This window comes from Mustela erminea, chromosome 9 (genome assembly GCF_009829155.1).
Source record: "Mustela erminea isolate mMusErm1 chromosome 9, mMusErm1.Pri, whole genome shotgun sequence".
In the NCBI taxonomy this organism is placed as follows: Eukaryota; Metazoa; Chordata; class Mammalia; order Carnivora; family Mustelidae; genus Mustela; species Mustela erminea.
This window is the reverse complement of record NC_045622.1, coordinates 107,898,402-107,918,345: the sequence shown is the minus strand read 5'-3', so window position 1 is coordinate 107,918,345 and position 19,944 is coordinate 107,898,402. Positions and strand designations below refer to the sequence as shown.

General features: G+C 42.0%; 1 protein-coding gene across 2 annotated transcripts in view; it reads right to left on the bottom strand.

Moving 5' to 3' along the window:
* The window catches only part of PACS1 (phosphofurin acidic cluster sorting protein 1), a 145,016-nt gene extending 126,087 nt beyond the window's left edge, over nucleotides 1-18,929 (bottom strand). For both annotated transcript variants that reach the window (XM_032357478.1, XM_032357479.1), the window contains exon 1: nucleotides 18,359-18,929. In XM_032357478.1, the coding sequence (XP_032213369.1) occupies nucleotides 18,359-18,708 (350 nt within the window). In that variant the 5' untranslated portion in view covers nucleotides 18,709-18,929. The remainder of the gene's footprint in view (nucleotides 1-18,358) is intronic.
* Between the last annotated feature and the right edge of the window lie 1,015 nt (nucleotides 18,930-19,944).

Below are 19,944 nucleotides of genomic sequence, written 5' to 3'. Positions count from 1 at the left end.
TGAAAGAGATGGAAAATGAGTGGTTTGCCTACTTTCACTTTGAAAACCAGAATTAAGATATAGAAATCCCAACAAGGTAGTGCTCTTATTACCTTCCTATAAACACACAAGCTTTTAGAAAACAGACACTACCTTCCATCAACAAGTTATTGCTATAGTGGCCATGCCAGGAGAACCCCAAGGGGGCACATCCAAACTATTTAGGAGGCTTCATCTTTGTGACTATGCTTGTTGTCCCTGCAAACTCACAAACTGACATCAGTGGCATTTTGTTAGTACTTTAAGACAAAAAACCTATAAATTGTTTCATCTGTTCTTCCCTACAACCTTGAGGAGTCAGCTGGGTAGTTATTTTTATTTCTTTCCATTCTGATGAAAGACTGAAGCTTAAAAGGTAACTAACCCCAAATCACAGAGTTTTTATTAAAGGAAGATTTCATTCTTCTGGCTCCAAATACAGTGTTCAATCCACTCTCCACAACAGAAGTTTGTGACAATGAATCATTTGCTAATTTTTAAAGTCTAGATTACAAATGGCAATATCCGAAACCGTTGGCTTACCTTAGGTTTCTTCCTAAAGCAAACAAAAAGCAAACACTTGAGAACATTCCAGCACCTTTTCATAAATTTATGGACTATGATAACTGTAATAAAGGAAAAATGTCTTTAATAAGTGAATCTTAATATGGCAATGATGGTACTAATGCCTCTAAAGTGCTTTCTTAGTTGTCACAATGATTGGGGACTTTAGTGACATTCAACGATGGATAAACCAGGAATGCAAGATATCCTACAACTCCCAATTCCTCTGAGTCCTGCACAATTAAGAAATTACTAGCTTCCTGCATGTTTCCAACATTCATGTAAGTGAAAACATTCCATCCAACGGCAGAACCAGGTTTTGTAGGGCCTAAAGCTTATTCTAATTGGAGGGTCCTGCATAATAAAAATCACACAAATTCACAATTACAAAATTAGGTCTAGAATCCTAAAATATCAAATATGTAGGAATACATCTGAAGAAAGATATACCATATTTCTATACTATTAAGTGCAAAATCAATTAAAGATGTAAGTAAATGGAGGGGCATACCACATTCATTAATTGAAAGATTCAATATTTTAAGGACTTCAGTTCTCTCCAAAGTAATCTACAGATCCAATATAATCCTAACACAATAAAGTAAATTGAAAAGCTGGTTCTAAAATTTCTAAAGAAATACAAAGAACAAAGGCTAGTCAAGGCAACCAAGAACACACACACACAGCTGGAAGACTTAATACCATCCAGTAATAGGCCTACTATAAAGATACAGTTACAGGGCTCAGTAGGTTAAGTATCTGCCTTCAGCTCAGATCATGATTGGGGGTCCTGGGACTGGGCTTCCTGCTCAGCAGGGAGTCTACTTCTGACCACTCCACCCCCGACTTGTGCTCTTGCTATTGTGAACACTCTCTAATGAATATATTTAAAAATCTTTAAAAAATAAATAAATAAACGGGCGCCTGAGTGGCTCAATCTGTTAAGTGTCTGCCTCCGGCTCAGGTCATGATCTTAGGGTTATGGGATCGAACCCCAATCAAGCTCCCTACTTGTCGGGAAGCCTGCTTCTCCCTCTCCCCCTGCTGCTCCCCCTGCTTGTGTTCTCTCTCTGTCAAATAAAATAATAAAATCTTTTAAAAAAATAAAGATTAGTAATAGAGACAGGGTACATTAGTGCAAGCATGGACAAACTCACTGATGTACAAAACAGAAAGTCTAAAATAGATGCACATGTGAAAGAAATATCATGTGATTTACAATCAAGGTGACAATGCAAAGCAGTAGAAAAAAGATGATCTTTTCAAATAAATGGTGTACGGTTAATTGAATATCCATATGGAGGGAAATGTATCTTAACCTGTCACACCACACACAAATAGCAATTCCAGATGGACTGTAGATCTAAATGTGAAAAGTAAAACAACACATTTTTAAAAGAAAATATTAGTGAACACCTTCATGATATTCATGATATTGAAGTAGGCTAAGATTTCTTGAAGAGGACATAAAAGGCACTGAACATAAAGGAGGCAACTGAGAAACTGGACTAAATCAAGATTAAGAATGTCTATTCATCAGGGGCACCTGGGTGGCTCAGTCGGTTAAGTGTCTGCCTTCAGTTCAGGTCAATATCCCATGGTCCTGGGATCCAGCCCCATATCATGATCCCTGCTGAGCTTCTCTCTCTCGGCCTGCTGCTCCCCCGTTTGTGCTCTCTTTCACTTTCTCTGACAAATAAATAAATGGAATCTTTAAAAAAAAATTCTGTTCACCAAAGACACCATTAAAAGAATAAAAAGACAAAATAAATAAGTAAGTAAAAAGGCAATCCATGGGGTATAAGAGTATGTTTGTAAGAAAAAGAACTCCTGGGGCACCTGGGTGGCTCAGTGGGTTAAGCCTCTGCCTCCAGCTCAGATCATGATCTCAGGGTTCTGGGATCAAGGCGTCGGGCTCTCTGCTCAGCAGGGAGCCTGCTTTTCCCTCCTCTCTCTCTGCCTGCCTCTCTGCCTACTTGTGATCTCTCTCTCTCTGTGAAATAATCTTAAAAAAAAAAAAAAAAAAAAACTCATATAAGTCAGTAAGAAACAGAGAGACAACCCAGTAGAAAAATGGGCAAAGGGCCTGAACAGACAATTCATAAAAGAGAATATGAAATATTAATAAGCTTATGAAAAGATACTCCACATTATGAGGGAAATGCAAATTAAAACCACTGGAGAAACCATTTTAACTCCAACCAGAAGGACTAAAACAAAAAAGACCAAAGAATACCACCTGTTGGTGGAGATGTGGTACAACTGGAACTCTCGTACTGCTGAGAATATACATACCCCATGATCTGGCAATTCCATTCCTGCTTATGCTCAAAAGAGAGGAAATGAAATATATCAGAGTGCTGATATCCACCAACCACGTACAAGCATGTTCATAGCAGCACTATCCATAATCACCCCAAACTGGAAATCTCCCATGACCATCACCACAGAGTAGTGAAATAAACTGTGATGAATTTACACAGGGAACACTGCATGGTAAGAATATATGAACTGCAACTACCTGTAACGATGTGGATGAATCACTCAACATCCTACTGAGCAAAGTCAGATACAAGAGTATGCACGTATGAAGTAAAAGGGCAGGCAAAACTCGACTAACATTGCTATGAGGTTAGGATTCGTTCATTTTTGGTGGGGTGGGGTGGTTTAGTGATTAGAAGGGACAAGGCAATGTTTTGGGTTGTTGACAATGTTCTGTTTCCTGAGGTGTGTGCTAGTTATGGGGGGTAGAAATTCATCAACTGCACTTATTATGTGTACTTTTCTAAGTATATATTGTACCCCAACAAAAAGTCATTTGTTGGGGCACCTGGGTGGCTCCATGGGTTAAAGCCCCTGCCTTCGGCTCAGGTCATGGTCTCAGGATCCTGGGATGGAGCCCAGCATCCTGGCTCTCTGCTCAGCAGGGAATCTGCTTCCTCCTCTCTCTCACTACTTGTAATCTCTATCAAATAAATAAATAATATCTTTAAAAAGTCGCTTGTTGTTTTTCTTTTTAATTAGGTATAGGGCTGAAAGGCCTTAAGCTTAAGTTTCATTAGCTTCATAATTAACTTGCCTTTGGTGTCACCAGACATACATGTAAGTAAATAAAAAGCAGTTTATAATTATCTAAGCCTACATCTAAATAGAGAGAAATTTAAGTACCTTTCTCATCATATAATATATATGGAATTTTCCAGGAATGTAACTATGTTTTGTGCATAACTTCATGATTTATTCAGAATTCTAGAAAATCATATCACCAATGGCACTGCCACATATCACCTGACTCACCCACATAGTTCACCTGTATCAGTCTCTATTTATAAGTGTCATACTCACAGAGGGAAACCTACATGTACCTGCAAGTACCTGACAGCTACACTTCTGACGGGCCTTGCCATTTACAAATGTCTTCTGAGAATTCACATATAGTAATACATCTTGTATTACAAACAGCCTTCCTGCTGTTTTTCCTTCATACTGTAGTTAAGATATCGTAGACATGCTGGTAAAGTTTTATTATCTGGGAATTTCATCTTAGGATAGAAAAGGGGCCATAAATTTTAATTCCTGAACTCAATAACTATTCTTTTATGCAACTCACATTATCCAAATCACAAGTTAAGTAACATATTTACTTAAAACATAAAAAGATAATGAAAAAGAAAAACCCAGATGCCATTTCAGGAGCAATTACCTAAATATATCATAAACTTGACCTAGACATGCTGAACAGAGCAAGAGGAAAAGAGGAGTCCAAACTACAAGATCTAACTAAGCACTTTTCCTTTTAAATCACTAAGATCCAGTTTGGCATTCACAAGCGAAGGGCTCCATTATTTTCCTGCTCTCTTTCAAAAATAGCTCCACCTTCAAGATTATACAAATTAGATCATTCTGCAGCAGGATTCCTCCTTACAGAGCAGCTCCTAGGAAGCACAGGCAGGCTGTCTGCTGCAGCAAACTATTCATTTAAAAAACAAAACAAAACAAAACATGTTTTTGACTTTTCGGTTTTACGTGACAGAGAACATGTGCTATAGGTATTAATGGCTTTTGCCACAGATCTCCCTTACCAAAACATATCAAATAAATAGGGGTCACAGAGAATATACCAGACCCAGCAAATATGAGAGCAGAATAATCAGGGATGTTGAGACTCAGTTGCTCGCATAGCTTCCTCATGGCCCACAGCACAAAAAGAAATTAACCTAAATCAGTAACACAATCAGTTGCCAACCTGTAGATTACTCATTCCATCACCCAGTAAACTCCCAAGGAAACTTATTCCCAATTAATTACAAATAGCAAAAGTGGAAGCAAACTCCCTTCAAGAACTTTGACAAGTTCTGTTATACAGATTTCATTCTTTTTTTAAAAAAAGATTTTATTTATTTATTTGACAGAGAGAGACACGGCAAGAAAGGGAACACAAGCAGGGGGAGTGGGAGAGGGAGAAGCAGGCTTCCTGCTGAGCAGGGAGTCTGATGTGGGGCTTGATCTCAGGAGCCTGAGATCACGACCTGAGCTGAAGGCAGAGGCTTAACCCACTGAGCCACCCAGGCACCCCTACAGATCTCATTCTTATATACTGTCACTTAAGATAAAGTAATGACAACAGTAATAAATTTCTTTGTAAAAATCAGAAAACCGACATAACGAAGTTAAATAAAATTTTCAAGTCATCTTTGAATCCTTTGGCTCTTGTCATACCCTAAACACAACCTATAAGTAAATCCTTTAGGCTTGAAAATAGACCTAGAATCTGAAGAATTCTCTTCTCTTCCTCCTCTACGACCCTGTTTTAAGTCAGCATTAGCTCCCAAGACATTATCACAACACTTGTACCTGAACTCCTTGCTTCCAACCTATCCTTCTTTATAAGCTATTCTACAAACAGCGGCCAGTAAGTATGTTAATATGAAAGTCGTTATCATGACTGACTCTTACTCAGAACCCCCAATGGCTTCCCGTCTCACTCAATGTCAAAGTTAAGTCTTACAATGACCATGAGATCTGGGTCCCATTTGCTTCTGTGACTTCACTCACTCCTCATTCATTGGCTCCAGCCTACTGGCCTCCTAGATGTTCCTAGAACCTACCAGTACTTGCTGTTCCGTCTGCTGGCTTGGCTAAACGTGTGCCCCACAAGGACTGCTCCGCTTCTCCGAGGTCTTGTTGACTACCTTATTTAAAACGGTAACTCTCTCTGCTCCACTTATCCCCTCTTCCTACTTTCTTTTTCCCATCTGACATACTCTATCACTGGCTCATTCATTTGCTTATGCTCTGCTGCCCACCCACCCCTAGAAGGTAGCCTCCACAAGAGCTGGGATATTGTCTCTGTTATTGGCTGTTCTCTCCTCGGTGTCTAAAATGTGACCAGCTTGCAATGTATACTCAACAGTTACTTGCTGACTAAGTGACTCTTAGGTAGAGAAGAGTTAAAAGAGACTTATCCAAATCCACATGATGAAGTAAAGCCAATTAAGAAACCAAATTCTAAGGTCAAAACATTTTTGGCACATGGTTTTAAAGAGATTATAGCCATTTGCTGACTTTTTTCCTGCAGATATATTATAAGAATAGGAGGAAATACCTGAACAAGCATCAAACAAAACAAAGCAAAACAAAACAAAACCTAAATAGAGCCATCATTCCAAACAGTCATTTTTCTTAAAAAAAAATGTTCTCTTAAATGGACCCAAATAAGATGAAACTTCACCAACTGAGACATGGCATTCATTCATCAGTAAGGCTGCCTGAGAACCCGGCCCTTCCCAAACATAAGTAAACTTACCACTTGGTCTAAGCCCAAAGCATGCCAAACTAATTTTATGCCAAATCTTAGTTTAAGAAACCATATCCCGTTTCTAGCCCAAATTCATTTCCCAATGAAAGGATATTTTCCTTTTTCTCCATGGAGAGAAAAGCTGACTGAAAAGATTAAGGAGTAATATTTATATTATAGATATCCTCTTTTATGTTTTTTTTTAAGGAAAGATAAAGGGGATTATCTACAAGTAATAAAAACAAAGTGATAATGACATTACATATACTTAATGAAAAATTCTCCCAATTAAAGGCAAGGGTATAAACAATTTATTGCACATTTTGGTGGCAGAGAGGAAATACAATTAAATCCATTAATAGCTACAAGAGTTTTTATGTTCCCAGAGGACCTTGGTTTCCAGAGTTGCTTATTCATTTTTATCCACAGCAAAAAATGGTGCATGGCAGAGATGGCAAATGTTGTAGACTACTTTCCATGTATTTTAGTTTTGAGGAGACAGTTTTATTAAACAATAGACTTAAGATAGATTACACTGCCACATTCCATTGGATATGAGCTAAAAGTGCCAAACAAAAGCCTACTTGTGAAGACAATGTAAATGATGACTAATGTAAATCAGGTCTATCATGGGTCAACAAATATTATACCATCAAATTCACAGCTTCACTGACATTACCCAGAGATGTTATGGTAATGATTTCTATGAATATAGATGCTCAAACATTTTACATTGTTTCTCTCCATAACAAATCAGAAAGGCAAAAAAAAGGTGTACTCACTTAAAAAAAATTTTTTTTAATTTTTTTTTAAAGATTCTTATTTATTTATTTGACCGAGGAGAGAGATCACAAGCAGGCAGAGAGGCAGGCAGAAAGAGAGGGGTAAGCAGGCTCCCTGCAGCACAGAGCCCCCAGGGTGGGGCTCAATCTGAGGACCCTGAGATCATGACCTGAGCCGAAGGCAGAGGCTTAAACACTGAGACACCCAAAGTGCCCCTGTAGTCACTTTTTAAAAACAGGAAAATAGTGATTTGCCTACCGGTAATCAAAACAAATCTAACCAAACAGTAAATATAGGCTTTATTTACTGATCCACAATTCTCCAAACCAAATGCAAAATTTGACTTGTATCTCTAACTCCATCTTCAATAGGGTTTTTGACTCCCTAAGATTTTGGAAGATTAAACCCCTACCCAAACTCACCAACAATCCCAAGCAAACCAAGAAGTATGTAAAATGTTCCTTCCTAGTTCCAGAACACCACAGCTGTGAATTTTATGTATTCTGATGATACTATCCATTACTCACTCTCAGCCGTCATTTCCAGAGTCCATTCATTCTTACCATATTTGATTACCTGGGTTTTTTTAGCCCATGGTCTATTTAAAGCAATAAAGCAGAAAGAAGGCATATTGATAGCAATAGGGAGAAATAAAGACAAAAAAAAGCAAACACATGAATTTAAAGTATGTAACACATACCAGTCTATACTCTTCATTTTAAGCCCTGATGTTCACCATGAAGATACCACTCATCATGATAATCCACACTTGAGAAGTTAATCTGTGTTTTACATATTCTTAAAGAAGAACCGGAAACATTTAAACGTATTTGTAGATTTCCAACTAAAATGGGGCAGGGGCATCTGTGTGGCTCAGTCAGTTAAGCATCCAACTCTTGATTTCGGCTCACGTCATGATCTGAGAGTTGTGAAATTGAGCCCCACAGTGGGCTCTGTGCTCAGCTGAGAGTCTGCTTGGGATTCTCTCTCTCCCTCTCCCTCTGCCCCTATTCCCCACTTTCTCTCCCTCTCTAAAAATAATAATAATAAAATAAAATGGGACAGTGAAGTCTTGGTGTTAATTAAAGGAGAAAATTAACATACACACACACACACACACACACACACACACACACACACACACACACACATTCAAATGTTTCATGATAGGCCTTAAATGTATTATCAGGTTTCTCTTATAAAAATAAAATAGGATTTTTTCATGGTTCGAGACATAAAAAGGAAAGCTTAAGGAGAGAAGAGAAAAATATCAATTCCATTTAAACCCTCATTTTCTTAGGAGTCACTTAGCTTTTATTAGTAATAAATGGCTAGCTGTAAACCAGTTTAGTTGCTCTTCTGGCTGCCAAACCAGAGCTAAAGAAGTCAGCAGGTAGAATAGGGAAGCTGTCAAGTCAAATTGGCTCAAAACAAAGTTGTGGTTTGCAGGCGGAGCCTGACCCATGTCTTCCGTTCATATAAGCTGGCAGGATGTAGAAACAGGATCCCGATCCAGCCACTGCTTCAGAAAACCAAAATACTTTACTCTGACTTTAAGCTTGGCGTTTGGCAGGATCTGTGTCTAAAGTGAACCCAAGACCTTAGGAAGGTCCCACTGAGCAAATTATATATCAACCAAGTTGCCCTGACTCCAGAAAGCAAGCAGTGTTTAGAGGGGTGTCAGCGAGAGACAGAGAAGCTGGACTGGCAGTAAACACAGCAAAAGAACAGTAGTAACAACTATTATTTTGAAGTGTTTTCTGTGTACCACGTAAGCATTTACTTGTATTAGTCTCATTTAATCCTCATAATTAATGAGAGGTAGGGATAGTTAGGCCCGTTTTGCAGATGAGAAAATTAAAACATTAGAGAAGTTAAATAATTTGCCCAAATCACTAAATGGTAAACGACAGATTCGGGATTCAAATCCTGGCTAATGGGCTCCAGAACGGGCAGTTATAGCCATTCTGATGTTAAGTTTCTTGGTATCTATAATTTGGTAATAGAGCAGCATTCTATAATTCCAGTGTGACAAAGCATAAACATTAAAGATTATTTGTCAACTACGAGAACCAGCCAGGGCTTGAGGACCATCAAGTTTAAAGAGAGAAATCGTTCTGGTGTCAGAAAATCATGAGTCATGAGACAAATCCCAACTCTACCTACCTCTAAACACACAGTTTTTAAGGCTACATAGCCTTAAAAAAGTGCATTCATCTCACTCGGCCTTGATTTCCCTTTCTAGGAAAGGGGTCTCAGTACTTGCCTCTGAAGGTTACTGTGACACACAGTAAATGCTCAATTAGTCTGGCTCACTTCATTCAGGTATCAGCTCAAATGTCACTCCCCCAGAGACCTTCTCTGCCTCCCCCACCCCCCGTCCAGAAGAGCCCTTCCACCAACTTTCTCAGTTCCCTCATTACGCTTTATTTTTCATCATGGCATTCACTCATCACCCCTTTATTTATACTGTAAACATATAAAATAAATACCTATTTATTTATACTTATATTACCTAACTATAACTATTTGTTTATTATCTGTCTCCCTCTACCTGAACATACACTCTAGGAGAGAATGAATTTTGTCAACTTGTTTGCCACCGTTCCCCCAGCACCTACAGCAGTGCTTGGCACACAGAAATAGTCAATAAGTATTTGCTGAATGTAAGAACTGTGTATAACAAATACTCATTCAACAAGCATTATAAATAAAAAAGGTACTATTCCTTTAATAAACATATTCATTGAGTACCTGTAAGGTAACTAGTAAATGAACAGGACTATTTCAGATGACAGTAACAAATTGCGAAGATTTATAAACTCCTAGAATGTAATAGGCAGGGAAGGGTAGCTTTCCAAGGTGGTAGATTAACTGAGACCTGAATGATACTCACAAGCCAGCCACATGATGATGTGGGGGCAAAGCACCATTCCAGGTGCAAGTGCCAAAGCCCGAAGGCAGAGGTGACCACGTCTAGGCTCAGCTTCCCAGAACCAAGCAACCACCGTGGAGAATGACAGAAGATAAGGTCAAAGACAAAGGAAGGGGTCACATCTTGAAGTCTTTCCTAAAGCATGAAAGGGGTTTTATTTTATTCTATGTATGATGAAAAGTTATTTGACAGTGTCATTTATCTTCACCCATTAGAATATATACTTAGGAGTTCAAGGAGACCAGCTGGTCTACAAACATTTGCTAAATGAATGAACTGGGAAGATTATGAAGAAGGGAGTGAAATAATCTGATTTTCTTTTGAAACATCACCCTGACCTGCTACTAGTGGTTACACTCCAGGAGGAAACTAGGGTGGCAAAAGATGGGCAGAATTACAAACAGTAGAATGCAATGTGGTTTGAGAGGTACTGTAATACAAAGAAACGGAAGGATAAAGCTGCTCGGTAAACCTTGAAGCCGTTTGGTGATTTTAAACAGGAGACAGGAAAAGGTCAGTGAGGAGGAACAAATAAATGACAACTAATATCCTAAACCTTTTGTGTTTTCTATACTATTTTTGAAAAAAATTGGTACAAAGATTCTCTACCTCACCTATGAAAAAAGGAACAAAAGGAAAACTCGAGAGAGACACACATACATACGCAGAAACAAAATGTTTTGGAGAACAACTATAAGGAAAAAACACCTTTCTATGTCTAAGCACAACAATCAGTCTAAATTTCCCCAGGGACAATTCATAAGTCAGTTACATCCACAGTGTGACCTGGTGGAAATCTTGCTCACAGGAAGATTCTGAGAGGCAAGCTGTCATTTGGGAGAGTTACACAGTCCACAAAGAGAGGAACAGGGATATTCCTCTAGTAGGAATCAAGTTTTAAAACATTCCCTTCATATCTACCTTTATCTGTATTGAGTCACTAAAAAACACATAAATTACAGCATAATTTCTAAGATACTCATCACAGTTCTAAAATTTTTTTTTTGCAAAAATATACTACGGATATTACCTAGTGTCATGTTCACAGAACTAGAAGTACTGTAAATGCTGAACGGATTTATCTGGGAGTTGGCAAGGACCATTGACCCCAAAGAGAAAAAAGGAAGGCCAGTATTCAGGGTCAGAAAAATATGTGAAGCTACAGCTAAACTCAGAGATTCTTACCTTGAGTGTATCTTAAAACACTTTACTATCTAAAAGAATCTATGTAAATATTAAACAAATAAATAAATAAATATGCCATTTTCAATACTACTTTGTCACCCACCTACCACAAGGGAAACAGTGTCTAGAACATTCCCCACTCACCACATTTACTATCAATAAAAAGGAACAAGCAATTCTAGAACCAAGAAAGGAAAGTAATGAGTGGATTAAAACTTTAGTTCCCCCAGGTCTTCATCCATTCAATATGTACTTTTTTTTACAGCCTTATTGCAATATAAAAATTGTAAAGTTCACTCCTTCAAGTACAATTAAGTAGAGTAGATATGTGTTTTTAAATATATATATATATATTTTTTTAAGATTTTATTTATTTATTTGACAGAGATCACAAGTAGGCAGAGAGGCAGGCAGAGAGAGAGAGAGGGGGAAGCAGGCTCCCTGCTGAGCAGAGAGCCCAGATGCAGGGCTCGATCCCAGGACCCTGGGATCATGACCTGAGCTGAAGGCAGAGGCTGTAACCCACTGAGCCACCCAGGTGCCCCTTAAATATATATTTTTAAAACAACATTCACCGGTCTGTTCTGCAATGCATATTTATTATATAAAGTTGGAAATCATCACAAAAAAATAAGGACCAAAATTAATACCACATATAATCTAAACATCTAAAGTCATTTTGTTTTTTTTTAACATTTTTATTTATTTGAGAGTGAGAGTGACAGCAAGAGAGAGAGAGAGAACAAGTCAGAGGGAGGGGTAAAGGGAAAGGGAGAAGCAGACTCACCACTGAGCAGGAAGCCCGACAGGGGGCTGGATCCCAGGACCCCAGGATCATGACCTGAGCCAAAGGCAGACGCTTAAGCGACTGAGCCACCCAGGCGCCCCTAAAAGCCATTTTAGAATTAATGTCTCCAGACAGTTTTCTCAATAGGTATTGACTAAGACCTAAAACTGTGGGAAACAAATGGTAGGCAAGCACCAGGAAACAAATTCCCTACCTAAGAAGTAAGCAGATTAAAAGGTAAAAACATTTAAAGGGGAACAACTAACAGAAAAAAACTAAGAGGTCCTTGAAATAGTGAAAAAAGAGACATTTAAAAATAATCTGGGGGCGCCTGGGTGGCTCAGTGGGTTAAAGCCTCTGCCTTCAGATCGGGTCATGGTCCCAGGGTGCTGGGATTGAGCCCCGCATCGGGCTCTCTGCTTATCAGGGAGCATGCTTCCCCCTCTCTCTCTGCCTGCCTCTCTGTCTACTTGCGATCTCTGTCAAATAAATAAATAAAATCTTTAAAAAAAAATCTGGAAGTGGACAAAAGTATTCAACTTAATTAAATAAATAAAGAGAAACCACAGATATTAATACGAGAAATATCATGGTTAGGCAATTTTCTCTTTAGTGTTATCTAGGGATGCCTCAGTGGTTCAGTTGGTTAAGTGTCGGCCTTCAGCTCAGGTCACAATGCCGGGGTCCTGGAATCAAGTCCTGTATCGGGCTACCCACAGACCCTGCTTCTCCCTCTGCCTGCCACTCTCCTTGCTTGTGTGTTCTCTCTCTCTGACCAACAAACAAATAAATAAATAAATAATAGTGTTATCTAAAAGAACTTTCTGTGGTCCTGAATGTTCTAGATCTGCCTTGTCTAATACGGAAGCCACTAATCACACGAGACTAGTATGACACGAAATGTGGCTAATACAACTAAGAAAGAGAATTTTTAATTTTATTCAATTTTAATGAATCTTAAATAGCCACACACAACTAGTGGTTACTGTATTAGATAGCACAGCTTTAAAGATAAAACAGCTTACGATGTCAAGATTTAACTGGATGTCAAATGGAATGCTTTCACAAACTGTTTTCTGGAAGATATATAAGCTAAGTAACAATTTATCTTCATTTCCTGGCCTTCTCTACTGCTCTTCTACTCTATTTCTCTACCCAAGGTAGAGGTCACATACAGGTCTGTCTAAGCAGCTCCCTGAGCTGTGACTGTAGCTCTTCTCTGGTTTATAAGGTAAAAGAGAATGCATCAGGGTTTCTAACCAGACAACAGCCCTGTGAATGGCAGGAAGAGGAAAACACTCTAGAGTTGGTGTCTAGGCATTAACATCTTGATTCTCTAAAACCATCCGAAGCTATGCTGCTTACTCTTCCAACTAGGCCTGGAGAAGGGTGAATTCTGCCTGCACGTGCCAATCTAAAACCAAACCATCTCACTCAATCCAGCCCAAGGGGCCGCTGAAAGACATTCTAAGACCAACTTCAAACTCTTTTCTCAAGAGCCCTAATACCACTCTGAACCCACACTGGAAAAAGACCAATTCTTATGAGCACTGCCACAGCTACCTTGGACGCCTAAAGTACTCCCAGAATGTGATGCCACAGATGCAAGCCAAACCAATTTCAAATTTCAGAGGACGCACTAAACCCTCAAGTCCAGGCCAAAACAAAAGAAGCTTCCTGGGTTGAAGCAGGGAGAAGACACAGCCCATATTCTTACTTGTACCTCCCTCAGGCACACTGAGGCAAACACGCACAGTAACAGTAGCAGCTCATTGGCTCAGCTAAGAAATTGGAAAACTAGTTTAAAAAGAAATCACATAACCACTAAGGTACCCAAAAGATCTGTAAATCAATACATGTAAAACAGACTCTGTGAAAGTCATTCTCTTTCTGACTTAAGGAATCTGAGCTTCCGCAGGGACAATGGATAATATTACCCTGATAGAGAGGATATTCTATTACAACACTCACAATGTGAAACTCAAATCTTCTAAGATACGAATATGCTTTTAAGACTTTTAATGCTAGGATGGGGCGCCTGGGTGGCTCAGTGGGTTAAGCCTCTGCCTTCAGCTCAGGTCATGATCTCAGGGTCCTGGGATCGAGCCCCGCATCGGGCTTTCTGCTTGGCAGGAAGCCTGCTTCTGCCTCTCTCTCTCTCTGCCTGTCTCTCTGCCTATTTGTGATCTCTCTCTCTGCCAAATAAATAAAAAATAAATATTAAAAAAAAAAAAGACTTTTAATGCTAGGGAAATAGCAGAAATTTCACCATGTCTCTCGTATTTGATCAATTTCATTTACTTCCTATCTACATTTAAGAAGTACTTCCTCCCACAGACCTATATGTTCTATTTCGTATTTATTTCAGCCACATTTTAGAATGAATGGTAAGTAGAAGTATTCCCAATCAATGGATTAAAAAACCAAGGTCTGGAAGAGGTTGTCTTGGCATATAATAAGAATAGAAGGATAATATATCCTGGCTTGCCTACTGCTTTTGTGGTTAGAGGGGCAACTCTCCCTAAGTGTCCTGATGAAAGTAACACTTCTGCTGCAGACTAATCATGTCAACCTAGCCATGGCCACCTCCTTTGGTTCTAATAGTTTTATTGAATAAGGCTTAACTTTGGAATCCAATTAAAAAAAAAAATGTGATCTAAGGAGAAATGTGACTGACAACTCCTGAACTCCTTTCCTAAGTGCTCACACAGGTAAGGACATGCAAATGTACTTTGTACTCAAAGACAAATGTGATACGGTTTGTAAGTGATACAGCAGAACACATTTTATCTCCCAATAATTGGTTTTATGCTACTGAGGAAATTTTGTACACCTGTGAAATTTAATAATTTTTCTGCCTCCCCTACTGAAGTAGCTCAAAAAAAGAAAAGAACTCTCTTTTCTCAAAAAGAGAAAAGAACATCAGGGAAAACGTCACCATACAAGGACCAAAGAGAAGGGTTCAACAATCAAACTCTAAAGCTCTTCCCTTAACATCAAGCAACATGCCACCTGTTTATAATGTCACCACACCACTAGCCAATCCATGGGCCATAGTAGAGGAAGAACTACTTAGTATGGAGAGAAAACAATGCCAACTTCCAAAGCTGTGAATTTCATGAACAGTAATAGACCTATACCGGCTTGAAACAGAATCTTAAAAGCCAACTGTATTTCCCAGTGATTACCTCTGGAGAGCGAAAACAGAGACAAGGCTGGGGGCTTTTTCCTTTAAAATGTCCATCTTTTGGGTGCCTGGGTGGCTTAGTTGGTTAAGCAACTGCCTTCCATTCAGGTCATGATCCCAGAGTCCTGGGATCGAGTCCCGCATCAGGCTCTCAGCTCCATGGAGAGTCTGCTTCTCCTTCTGACCTTCTCCCCTCTCATGCTCTCTCTCACTCTCTCTCAAATAAATAAATAAAATCTTTAAAAAAAATAAAATGTCCATCTTTCTGTACTTCTTGAATTTCTAATCATGGACATGTATTAATCTTTTAATTTAAAAAAATGCTGGTAAAAATGTCAATGAATCAAACAATTTAGTTATTTTAAAGCCAACTGTAAGTTAAAAAAAAATATATATATATATAAAGCCTTAAATCCACAATCATGTTTACATTTCTTAAGTGCACATATGTTACATGCTTGTGTCTCATTTAAGTTACAAGAGACAAGAATGTTAATCCTAGGCTATATACTGAATGCTGCATACAGAGTACACATTGCCAATATATTCTAAACAACATGAACAAGCAAATAAGGAGATCTCAAATTAACCAGATGACTCTAGTAATTGGAAGGGCCAATAGCAGGATATTTTCTCCCCACAGGGTGTTATTTTCCATCCTGCAGATAAAACAGCATGCTCCAAAGAGCACAAGTGTTCCACAAGGGGCTGGGAGGCACAAGGGTGATAGCTGAAAAACAAAGTTAGCAGGACAGCTGACAATCTCAAGGATTGGTTAGTAGACATGACATAACCGCATGATCCCAGGAGGTCGAAAACAACAAGCAACCTAAAGCCTCTCACACCAAGTTAGTGTAATAATTACCCATTTACTCAGGATGGTAGGCTGTTTCTTGGGCTAGTAATTTATTACATGGACTTTTTAGTGACCAATAGGTGTGGGAAAAAAAAATCAATGTCAATCAGTGATTTTATTTATCTCCCTCTGTTGCACAGCAGCTTCTTCCCTGTTGGCTCAACGCCTTGTCAATCTAACAAGCTAGAAAAGGCAGTTGTCCAACTGTCACCAGTCAAACACAGCGACAGATATGAAGGAAGCATGTATTACTAACACTGAACCAATGCAGGAAGGGGTACAGTGTTTTTATGTTTGAAAGAGGTAGATTAAAATACTTGGACTATAGATGGACCTACCTAGAAAGAGAGAAGCCTGCTAAGGACCGTTACATACTAAACTCCCACTTGAGTTTGGTGTTGTGCTGGGCACTGGCCAAAGCAAACTAAGCTAATGTGGCTTCTGATTACCCTAAAGGAAAGACAAAAGAAAAAAAAAGTGTAAGTCAGTGAAGTGAATGCTGAAACAAAAAGTAAGAGGGGTAGAGCATGAATGGAAGACAATTAGCATTATCTTAAAATAGTTTCAGATGTATACTCTGCAAACAGCAATTCCATCCCTACATATAAAGAAACCAAAAGAAACTTTTGCAAGGCACCAGGAGTCCTGGACAAAAATATTTAAAGCATTACTATTCCCGTTAACAAACAAAAAAACAACATAAATATTCACCAAAAGGAGAATTATGATGTATTCATACAATGAAATTCTATCCATTAGTGAAAATATTTAAAGTAGAGCCACTATATTCCACAGACGAGTCTCACAAGCTGAATGCTGTCAAAACCCACGAACACAACTGAGTTAATCCACAGAACACACAGTGTGACGGCACTTACATAAACTTCAAAAACACTCAAAACTAAAACATACTGTTTAGAGGTGCAATCATGCATTAAAAATATTTTTAAAAGACAAGGGAAATAATAAACACACAATTCAGGATAGTGTTTGCCTAGGGGAAGTTGGGAGTATGGTCAGGACGGGGCACCCTGAGGCCTTCAACATAATTTATAATGCTCAATTTTTTAAGGTGAGTCAAGTAAAGACATGTACTTTTCATCATTTTTGTAAAATACCCTATCTAGGAGGGGTGTGTGTGTGTGTGTGTGTATGTAATTTTGTAAGCAAGAAATGATTCAAAATAAAGGGAGGGGGAGATAAACAGCCAAGCCTGGAACTAGACGTTAGTTCCTAACCCCCACTTAAACCTCCATCTACCCAAGCCTGGGCTAACAATAAGGAGCGAGTCCAAAACTCCAAGGCAACAGAATGGGTTCAGTTTAGAGGTGACAAAAAGATCACCTCCAGGCACTTTCCTGGGCTTACTAGGTGAAACCAGCTCCACAGTGTCTGTTCACGGGGTAAACTGTAAAACACTGCGCACTGTCCCCAAAGAGTTGGAAAAAGAAAGACTGCTTTCCCAATACAGAAAGAGAGAACATCACAAACTCACGCATATTTTACCAATGAAAGGAAAGTCCCCAGATGGTTCCAACAGACAGGGGAATGGACTGAATTTAAGTAACAAGGCAGTAATTATATGTAGTCCTCCAGGGCTAGGAGAATTTGTGACTAGCTACTGGGGAGGAAGGAGGGGATGAAAAATACACTTAAAGACACACTCAACAGGACTTTTACAAGAGCACAGAGGCCAGGACAGAATGTGTGTAATCTGAAGCCCAAATGAACGTGTGCGTATTGAAGACTAGAAGCCTCAAGGATTACTCTATGGGCTTTACCTGGCAGAAGGTGACAATGAGTCTGGCACACGCTTAGTATATTGGGAAATAATAATATCAAAAGACATCTATACCGCATCGATGTAACATATGTACAGCCCACGGGCACCAACGAGCCAGGGAAAAGAGTCTGTGACAATCGCAGGGAAACTGACCGTCAGGAAGGCAGGATTCGGTCAGATCGACGAAGAGAAGGCCCCGGGGCTGCGAGTCCAGAAGGCCCCAATCGGGGAGGGGAAAAGGGTGGTCCCGGGCCAAGGCAGAAGGTGGGGCTGCCAGGAGAGGGCGGGGTCCCCGCAGGAGGCGTCCCGGGAGGCCCGGCAGGAGCCAGGCCCGGCAGCCAGAGGGTATCCAGGGAGGGGGCGCTCCCTTAGGCGCTGGGACGGGGAGGAATGAGAAGCCGGGGGCCTGTCACAGACCCGGCCCTGCGGCCCCGAGGGCCCGGTCCCCCCGCCCGCCGCTCACCTGGGCACGCAGCTGGACGAGCTCCGGTCCACCTCCCAGGTGGCGTACAGGTTCATCTGCACTGGGGCGGGGGTGCGGCCTGGCCCCGGGCCGCCGGGAGGCGCGGAGCCCGAGGCCACCGCGACGGCCATGGAGGTGGAGGTGGACGAGGACGAGGAGGAGGCGGCCGCCGCCGAGGTGGACGAGGACGACGAGGTGGCCTGGGCCAGCTTGGGGGGCGTCGGCTGCTGAGGCGTCGGCTGCTGCGGCGGCTGCTGCTGTTGCGGGGACTGGGCGACCCCAGAGCCCCGCTGGCCGCTGCCGCCCCCGGCGCCTCCGGGACCACCGCCCGCCCCTCCGCGTTCAGCCATGGCCCGGCCGGAGGTGGGGGGCGCGGGGGTTACGGGGATCCGGGCGACGCCGAGAGGACGCCCAGCCTTCTCCTACCGCGGCGGCGAGGGATCCACTCGTCTCCTCAGCCCGCCCGCCCGAGCGCGCGAGCGAGCGAGCGAGCGAGAGGCTGCACGCACGCGCGGGGCCTCTCGGCGCGCGGTCCTCGCGCTCGCCCGCCGCTGCCTGTTGCGGCTCGCGCCGCCTAGACACTGGGTGGGCGTGTTCGGGGGGGCGGGGAGCTCGGGCTGGCGCCGGCCCCACCCAGCGCCGAGGGGCGGGGCCCGGGCTCGCGCTCGCGCCCCTGGCGAGCTTGTGGGCGCGCTCCCCTCGTTCCCCTCGCTCCGTAGCTGCCCCCGCTCCCCCCGCTCCCGAACCCGGCCAGACCTGCCCTCAAATCCGCGGCGCGGGCGGCAGTCAGCCGGCCCGGCACTCCCCTCCCCCTCTCGACTGCAACAGCCAGGCCAGCGGAAACTCCGCTTTTCCGGGGCGCGGCCCCGGCCAGAAGGGGGCTGCCGCGGGAGCGCGCCTTGGGCCCTTTGGATCCCCGGAGCCGAGGCAAAAGCGGCCGCCGGCCAAAGCCCGCGTCACGCCAGCCCACCTGGCCCCCACCCCGCTGTGCTGCCCCAGGGTTTCTTCACGACCTACGAAAGGGAGCCGTGGCGACCCCAGGGGACGGCCCGCTCGCCTGGGCCGTGAAGTTTCCTTCCCTGCCTTTCTCCACCATAGACGTATGGGCTCACGGACCTACAGTCCAAAAGGCCCTGGCAAGGGTGAGATCTAAAGCTAAGCCCTGGCCCATCCGGAGCCACCCTTCCTCCTTTTCTGACCTACAGCTCCCCTCCCCTAAAGCAGCATTCTGGAGTTCCAAGGCCCCCCATCCCTGCCCTCAATTTCTTTCACCTGTAATGTTTCCCCTGCTTCACTGTTTAATCTCTAACATCCTACTCCTCCCAAGACCTAGCTCAGTCAACGCCCTCCCACACTACCACCCCCCCCATCCATCACCTCCAAAAACCATCTTGAAGCCTCCTGACATCTGCACCTTGGTTGGTGCACTTAGGACAACAGCAGTAGGTCTTCTCAGCACCCAGCAAATGCCCGTTGGGCCCCTGAAGTCCAACCTTGTCTCACCTGTTGGGCCGACTTCTGGGGACCAGAGGACTTACACAGAGAAAGCAAGCCTACCTCCACACACCCACCCACACCTAGATACT